At 36.5% G+C, this 9,030-nt stretch overlaps 1 protein-coding gene and 1 long non-coding RNA gene across 5 annotated transcripts; both read left to right on the top strand.

Moving 5' to 3' along the window:
* The first annotated feature begins 2,468 nt into the window (after window positions 1-2,468).
* On the top strand, window positions 2,469-3,994 carry LOC106324445. 4 transcript variants are annotated; one of them, XR_001266707.1, is made up of 6 exons: window positions 2,469-2,608; window positions 2,783-2,804; window positions 3,046-3,156; window positions 3,269-3,359; window positions 3,503-3,592; window positions 3,677-3,994. It is a non-coding gene; the product is annotated as an uncharacterized LOC106324445 (long non-coding RNA). The 4 variants fall into 4 exon arrangements; XR_001266706.1 differs by lacking the exon at window positions 2,469-2,608 and having other exon boundaries at window positions 2,628-2,804; XR_001266705.1 differs by lacking the exons at window positions 2,469-2,608; window positions 2,783-2,804 and having other exon boundaries at window positions 2,813-3,156; window positions 3,685-3,994.
* A 3,054-nt stretch (window positions 3,995-7,048) lies between these two features.
* LOC106337177 (carboxymethylenebutenolidase homolog) lies at window positions 7,049-8,822 on the top strand. Its single transcript, XM_013776238.1, has 6 exons — window positions 7,049-7,435; window positions 7,606-7,749; window positions 7,862-7,952; window positions 8,096-8,185; window positions 8,272-8,372; window positions 8,440-8,822. The coding sequence occupies exons 1-6, from the start codon at window positions 7,049-7,051 to the stop codon at window positions 8,578-8,580; spliced, it is 954 nt and encodes a 317-aa protein (XP_013631692.1). The 3' UTR covers window positions 8,581-8,822.
* Window positions 8,823-9,030: the final 208 nt, after the last annotated feature.

Genomic DNA, 9,030 nt, shown 5'->3' with positions numbered 1-9,030 from the left:
GAGAGAGAGAGAGAGAGAGAGAGAGAGAGAGAGAGAGAGAGAGAGAGCCACAATGCTTTGGATAAAATATCTTTTCACTTTTAACAAAGTGCAGTTTTCAAAAAATAAAAAAGAAGGTGTATTTTTCAAATTCTAAATTATTTACTAGAGTATTTTACAAATTATCCCAAAATGTCAATTGTAGTTTTAGCTCTAAAATCAATTAATTTTATTTTCTGAGATATTTTAAAAAACATTTCATCCGGAAATAGTTTTTCTAAAATTCAAAATTTCATCCACGATGCTTTTGAAATAGAATCCTGGAAAGAAATGGAAATGTTGGAGGAAAACCTTCTTACCATTTAGAAAAGAGAAACTATGCCCTACCATACACGCAAGAAGAATCTCATAATAATAATGACAATGTAGAAAGCTCTCACGACCCTTTGGAAACAAAGTATTGACAATGTCCAAGTTTGTTTCAAACCAGAGAGATGTATTTCTCAAAAAAAAATAGCGAGAAGTTTTTTTTTTGTTTTAAAACCAAGAAGAAATAAATTTGTTTAATATATAATATATTATACCAAGGTTGTACCCATTGCTTCTATATTGCGTGTCAGAGAAGAAGAAATCATCATTGCCTATATCTCCCATATTTGAGCTACTATGTCAACTCCTTTTTATAATAATATTCACTATCAAGTATTGACACTACAAGTTACATCTCTATTAACTCTTAGTCTATAAGCTATAGCCGAATATAGCTGAATATAACTCTTAGTTTTTTGTTGTTTTAAAACCAACAAGAAATGAATTTGTTTAATATTTAATATATTAAACCAAGGTTGTAGCCATTGCTTCTATATTGCTTGTTAGAGAAGAAGAAAGCATGATTGCCTATATCTCCGATATTTGAGCTACTGTGTCAACTCCTTTTTATAATAATATTCACTATCAAGTATTAACACTACAAGTTATTTCTCAACTCTTAGTCTATAAGCTATAGCCGAATATAGCTGACCTATAATATCATTGACAGTACTCTCTATTAACTCCTATGCTTTTTTTTCTAATTTAAAATAAACTATTAATAATTTAAAAATATATTTTAACTCTGCAAGTATATCAAGAAAGAAAATTGTAATCATAGATCTTCATCACTTAAAAGAGAGAGAGAGAGAGAGAGAGAGAGAGAGAGAGAGAGAGAGACGATGCTTTTGAAATAGAATTTTAGAGAGAAAGAGAAATGTTGGAGAAAGAGCCGATGTACTATTTTCATGTTTAGTAACAATATTATTACTAATTTTGAATTTCTATTTTAATTATTTAATTATTTAATATGGATTAAAATATCTTTTCACTTTTAACAAAAGTGCGGTTTTCAAAAAAATAAAAAAAGAAGGTGTAATTTTCAAATTCTAAATTATTTATATAGTATTTTACAAATTATCCCAAAATTTTAATTGTAGTTTTAGCTCTAAAATCAATTAAGTTTATTTTCTAAAATTTAAAATTTATTTATTTTTTCATTCAGAAATAGTTTTTTTTTAATTCAAAATAAAAAAAGAAGGTGTAATTTTCAAATTCTAAATTATTTATATAGTATTTTACAAATTATCCGAAAATTTTAATTGTAGTTTTAGCTCTAAAATCAATTAAGTTTATTTTCTAAAATTTAAAATTTATTTATTTTTTCATTCAGAAATAGTTTTTTTTTAATTCAAAATAAAAAAAGAAGGTGTAATTTTCAAATTCTAAATTATTTATATAGTATTTTACAAATTATCCCAAAATTTTAATTGTAGTTTTAGCTCTAAAATCAATTAAGTTTATTTTCTAAAATTTAAAATTTATTTATTTTTTCATTCAGAAATAGTTTTTTTTTTAATTCAAAATTTCATCCACACTTAAGTTACTTTTAGTTCTAAATTTATAAAACTAATTGATAAAATTTTCATATTTATTTTGAATTTTATATTTTAATTTGATTTGAAACTTATTAATATTTTTGATTAAAAATATTGTTTGATGATTGAAATAAATATAATTAAAAACTAAATCGATAAAATAATTAATTAAAGTATTAAGATGGATAGCAAAAATTGAAATAAAATTCAGGAAAGAAAGAGAAATGTTGGAGAGAGAGCCAAGGTACTATTTTCAAGTTTAGTAACAATATTATTACTAAATTCAATTTTCTATTTTAATTATTGAAATATCTAATATGGATAAAAATATCTTTTCACTTTTAACAAAGTGCAGTTTTCAAAAAATGGAAAATCGCATTTTAAACCATGAAAGTGTCAAGTTCTTGCACTTTTAACTCTTATTTAATAATGGAAAATCGCATTTTAAACCATGAAAGTGTCAAGTTCTTGCACTTTAAACACTAAACGTTTTTTACTAGGACTTTTTTTACTAGCACTTTGAAAGTACCATTTTTATCATAACAAAGGTAAGCTAAGTTTGGTCCCCATTTTTGTCTAAACTACTTTGAAGAACGATAATGTTGGGACCTCAGTGCTGCGAAAAACCGCCGGTTCTTAACCCGCTCTCCTGGTCGGGTCATGTGGAGAAACTGGGTGGCCTAGATGTATACGTCTCTGGCTCTCCATCTCGGATATTTATGGTAAACACTACTTCTTCTTTTTTTGTCTTTGATCTGATTGAAAGTCGTTTGTTTTATTTAGAGACATGATCTAGTAAAAAGGGAAACTTTTTCCTTTTTCTTTAGACCCATCTGTTGATTTGATTCATTTCTCATCTCTGTGTTCTGACTTCAGCTTTGTGTTTTCTTCTTCAGGCTATGAAGCTCCAAACTTGAGGTATTATAATATTGCATCTGTGTTTGACATAGTATTGGTTGGTTTTGAATTTGTACACAAGCTAAAGTATATATTAGTAGATAAGATGTGAATGTCTCACTGGTTGCAAACTTTTTTTTATAAGCTTTGAGTTATTGTTTAATTGCATTATCTGCATCTACTTTGTTGTTTTCGCCACAACCACAAATGAAAGTTTTAGAATTATTAATTGTTATGTTTTTTAACGGCGCTTGCGGACAAGGTTGCAGCTTCAGGATTCTATGTTGTGGTTCCTGATTACTTCTACGGAGATCCTTATGATCCCTCTCATCAAGACAGACCCGTCCCTGTCTGGATCAAAGACCATAGCCCTGTTCGTTCCTTATCCCCCTTTTTTTTCAGTTGTTCCCCTAGATTTTTATGTCATCTTGTTCTGTTCTTTTCAAAGATTCCATCTGAACCAGTTTATGTTCTCTTTTCTTTAGGATAAGGGGTTTGAAGATACAAAGCCAGTACTTGAAGCCATAAAGAACAAAGGCATAACTGCCATTGGAGCTGCAGGGATGTGCCGGGGTGGTGAGTTTTTATGTCTTTTTTGATATACTCTCTTGATTGCACATTTGTCACCTATGTTGTATTTAATACACTCTCTTTTGGAAATGTCTGATGCATATTACTGTATCCTCTCTATCTTTTGTTAAATAAATAATGATCTTCAGGAAAAGTGGTTGTGGAATTGTCTAAAGAAGAGCTGATCCAAGCAGCTGTTTTGCTTCATCCTACTTATGTCACTGTCGATGATATCAAGGGTAAAGTGACTTTTTGTACTTTTAAAACAGCTGTAATTGGTCTGGTTCCATGGTTTATGCCTTATCGATTTCACGGTTATTAAGCCCAACAGATCATTACATGATCATCCATCAAAGACATTGGGCCTTCTCTCAGCAAAGTCCACTTCAGCACCTTTAGCTCCAACGGTAACAGAGGACAAAAGTAGAACGACAAAAGGAGCTAAACGTACGGAGATCACACCTCATACAATGCAGCTCAACAACAGATATGAAGCTCTTATGGATCAGGATTGCTAGCTGTCAGAGACACCTGTCAGAAGTCTAGATTGTTCTCTCACTATGTATAAATATGAGTAGAGAACCATTGTAAACAAAATGAGCTAATTTGATGAATAAAAGTCAGTAATATCTTCAGAAACCTTTCTCTCTAAAGCTTCTAGCTTTCACCTTCATGGTATCACGCCATGGACGGAAATCAAGATCCTGTTTCGGTTACTACTCTTACCATCACGCATGTGGTTACGTTGAAGCTTAAGGAAGGCAACTATCTCCTATGGAAACTCCAGTTCGAGCAGTTTCTTTCCAGTCAGATGCTTCTCGGCTACGTCACCGGAGCCCAACCACGACCCGCCCCTACAATCACAGTCAGACTGGGAGATCAAGACACAGAAGCTGCGAATCCTGAGTTTCTTCGTTGGACACAGAAGGATCAGCTCATTCTCGCCTGGCTCTATGGAACTCTCACAGAAGATGCCCTCAAATCTGTCTACGGCTTACATACTTCTCAAGAGATATGGTTGGCTCTAGCTCAGAAATACAATAGGGTTTCTGCTTCTAGAAGATTAGATTTACAAAGGCGAGTACAAACTACTGTCAAAGGGAACAAAACTATGGCTGTTTATTTGTCTGAGATCAAGTCGCTTTGTGATCAGTTAGACTCCATAGGAGCTCCTATTACTGAACAGGAAAAGATCTATGGTGTTCTTAACGGTCTAGGCAAGGAATATGAGTCTGTCTGTACAGTGATTGAACACGCCATGGATGTTCAGCCTGTTCCTTGTTTTGAAGATATTGTCTACAAGCTAACAGGGTTTGAAGATAAACTCAAGGCATATGAGCCCACCGTTGATGTGAATTCTCATCACGCGTTCTATACCAACAAAGGAGGATATTCAGGACGTGGCAGAGGTCAGAACAGAGGTGGCTACAGAGGCAAAGGCTTCTACTCCACACAAGGCAGGGGATTTCCTCAACAGTTTGGTCAGGGTGCTCACAGACAGTCTGATACCCAGCGTCCTACATGTCAGATTTGTGGAAAATATGGACATCCTGCCTACAAGTGTTACAAGCGCTTTGATCAAAACTTTGTTGTCAGCGCCTCTCCTCAGGCCAATATGTTGATGACCGCATCGGCTCAGAACAATGCTAGCTTCACAGGAGCTGAGTGGTATCCAGATAGCGGCTCTTCTCATCATGTTACTAATTCAGTACAGCATCTTGATACCGCTTATGAGTATGATGGATCAGACCATGTCATTGTTGGCAATGGAGAGTTTCTGCCCATCACTCATGTTGGCTCAGCCTCTATCCCTTCTGTCTCAGGTAACATTCCACTCTCTGAGGTTCTGATCTGTCCTGATATAACGAAGTCCCTTCTATCAGTCTCTAAGCTCACTGATGACTATCCATGTGAATTCACGTTTGATTCTGCTCATGTATATGTTAAGGACAAAGCAACAAGCAGGGTTCTCAGTCAGGGCAACAAGGTTAAAGGGCTGTACCGGTTGGATGTTCCTCAATTCGTATCATTCTACTCTTCAAGACAGCAGCTTGCAAGTGATAGAATCTGGCATCTAAGGTTGGGACATCCAAATGATCAAGTTTTGAAGCATCTTTCAGCAATAAAGGCCATTACATTCAATAAGACTGAGAAGTCATTGTGTGAAGCATGTCAAGTGGGCAAGACATGTAAACTTCCCTTTTCTAGTTCTGATTTTCGAGCAAGTAGAGTTCTTGAGAGGATACACTGTGATGTATGGGGTCCTGTACCAATTGTCTCAGTTCAGGGCTTTCGGTTTTACGTTGTATTCATCGACAATTATTCAAGATTTTGTTGGTTCTATCCACTTAAGTTAAAATCTGATGTGTTCTCAGTCTTCAAAGCATTTCAACAACAAGTGGAAAACCAATACAAACAGAAAATCTGTGTGTTTCAGTCTGATGGTGGAGGTGAATTTATGAACAACAACATGTCACAACATCTAGCAGCTTGCGGCATTAAACATTTTGTCTCCTGTCCTCATACGCCGGAGCAAAATGGCATTGCAGAGAGATGTCACCTCCACATCACTGAGCTCGGTTTGTCGATGCTATATCAAAGTCATCTTCCTCAAGAACTCTGGGTAGAAGCTTTGTTTACCTCTGCCTTTCTCAGTAACTTGCTTCCTACAACAGTAAATGAGAAAATGATCAGTCCTTATGAAGTTCTCAATGGCAAAAGACCAGTCTACACAGCTCTCAGGGTCTTTGGCTGTGCTTGTTACCCGTATATGAGGCCATACTCACAGAACAAGTTCGATCCAAAATCGCTCTTATGTGTATTTCTTGGCTACAATGAGAGATATAAAGGTTACAGATGTTATCATCCTCCTACTGGTCGCATCTATATCAACAGGCATGTTCTGTTTGATGAAGACAGGTTACCTTACAAAGATACTTATCAACATCTACTGAAGTCTGCTGTAACGCCTCTATTCTCGGCATGGAGACTTCAACATCAAGTTGATATAGATACTGAGAGCAGTCAAGAGATACAAACTCCATCCGAAGAAGTAGGGAGATCTGTTCCTATTTCAATTCCTATTCCTCAGCCAGTCCCTGTTGCTCCCGCTAGTCCTATCCTTCCTGGAGAAACAAGTTCATCATCATCAGATACAGATTCTGATCATGAGGTTATACTTGATCACCCTCCTCCACCCCAGCCTGCCAACTCACATAAGATGACAACAAGAGCTAAGGCAGGTGTAATGAAACCGAATCCGAGGTATGCCTTGATAACAGTAAATAGCCTACCTCAATTACCACGCTCTACTGCAGAAGCACTCAACCACCCTGGTTGGAATGGAGCAATGGGAGAAGAAATAGAAACCTGTGAAGAGACAAAGACTTGGAGCTTAGTCCCACTACCCCCTGATACACGACCTATAGGTTGCAGATGGGTACATAAGGTGAAACTGAAGGCAGATGGAACGCTAGACAAGCTTCGTTCAAGAGTTGTAGCAAAAGGTTTCCCAGTTTGGGAATAGCACAGCTTCTTCGTCGTTCCAATCAAACAAGGATGAATCTCTTTGTAAGAAGCTTGATTTGGATACATTAAGTGGTGGACAATCACCAGGAAGTTGTATAAATCTCATAGGAGTTTACTTGGTGGATAAGCTACTGCAGTCGCTCAAGAAACAGTTCAGAATGAAAGACATGGGGTCACTGAGTTATTTTTTGGGCCTTCAGGCTCAGTTTACAGCAACTGGCTTGTTTCTTAATCAAGCAAAGTATGCCACAGACATACTGGAAGCAGCAGGGATGCTTGACTGTGCCCCTATGCCAACCCCTTTACCATTACAGTTAGATCGTGTTCCACATCAGGATGAGCTTTTCACCAACCCCAAATACTTCAGAAGCTTAGCAGGCAAGCTTCAGTATCTGACATTAACCAGACCAGACATACAGTTTGCGGTGAATCTAGTGTGTCAGAAGATGCATGAGCCTACTCTGTCAGACTTTCATCTCATGAAGCGGATACTGAGGTATCTTAAAGGTACTCTAGAGATGGGTCTAACGCTTGAATCGAACACAGATACTCAAGTTAGAGCCTACTGTGACAGTGATTGGGGGAGGATGTCAAGATACTAGAAGATCAACAGGAGGATTTTGCACGTTTCTTGGGTCAAACCTAGTCTCCTGGTCAGCTAAGCATCAAGACTCAGTAGCACGTTCCTCGACTGAAGCAGAGTACAGGACTCTCTCTGACACAGTTGTTATGTTTTTTAACGGCGCTTGCGGACAAGGTTGCAGCTTCAGGATTCTATGTTGTGGTTCCTGATTACTTCTACGGAGATCCTTATGATCCCTCTCATCAAGACAGACCCGTCCCTGTCTGGATCAAAGACCATAGCCCTGTTCGTTCCTTATCCCCCTTTTTTTTCAGTTGTTCCCCTAGATTTTTATGTCATCTTGTTCTGTTCTTTTCAAAGATTCCATCTGAACCAGTTTATGTTCTCTTTTCTTTAGGATAAGGGGTTTGAAGATACAAAGCCAGTACTTGAAGCCATTAAGAACAAAGGCATAACTGCCATTGGAGCTGCAGGGATGTGCTGGGGTGGTGAGTTTTTATGTCTTTTTTGATATACTCTCTTGATTGCGCATTTGTCACCTATGTTGTATTTAATACACTCTCTTTTGGAAATGTCTGATGCATATTACTGTATCCTCTCTATCTTTTGTTAAATAAATAATGATCTTCAGGAAAAGTGGTTGTGGAATTGTCTAAAGAAGAGCTGATCCAAGCAGCTGTTTTGCTTCATCCTACTTATGTCACTGTCGATGATATCAAGGGTAAAGTGACTTTTTGTACTTTTAAAACAGCTGTAATTGGTCTGGTTCCATGGTTTATGCCTTATCGATTTCACGGTTTCCTACAGATGTGAAGGTTCCAATAGCTATACTAGGAGCTGAGAATGATTTTTTGACCCCACCAGCACTCGTGAAGCAATTTGAGGAGATTCTTGCTTCTAAACCCGAGGTAGAGACTCTGCTTCTTCTGCAACTCAACAGTGCCTTTTTAACTAACTTTTATTGAGAATGTGTAGGTGGGTAGTTATGTGAAGATTTTCCCCAATGTCTCGCACGGTTGGACAACTCGGTATGACATCAATGATCCAGAGGCGGTTAAAGCTGCGGAAGAAGCTCACAAGGAGATGCTTGATTGGTTTGTGACTTGCGTCCAATGAATGATTGAGAGAAGGCTATCTCTTAAGTGATCACATTTGCTACTGTTTGTTGAATAGCAAATAAGGAGAGAAGTAATAATTATAATAAAACTCTTGGGTTGTGTGTGTCTCTCCACTCTCTGTTCTTGTCTATAGGTATGTTGAATAAAAAATAAGTATGTTGTTGCTATGTTTGTTAGTTTGGCCTGTGATGCCTTTCGTTTATCATTATTTTATCATTGCAAAAACTTTACCCTTTCTCATCATCTTTGTACATATGGCAACAGATATCACTGTCTTCTTAGCTCAGACTATCTCTAACCATACTCTACTTTTTACTCTGAAACAGAATTTAAAGTTTAAAAATGGTCATTCACTACTTTGTTTTCCACTCTTTAGCGGAGTAAAAATAAATTCACTCTATATACGAAGTAATGCATTTATTTTTTGTCAATTATTTCATTTTAACTT

This window comes from Brassica oleracea, chromosome C1 (genome assembly GCF_000695525.1).
Source record: "Brassica oleracea var. oleracea cultivar TO1000 chromosome C1, BOL, whole genome shotgun sequence".
Lineage (NCBI taxonomy): Eukaryota > Viridiplantae > Streptophyta > Magnoliopsida > Brassicales > Brassicaceae > Brassica > Brassica oleracea.
This window is presented reverse-complemented; position numbering and strand designations above follow the sequence as displayed.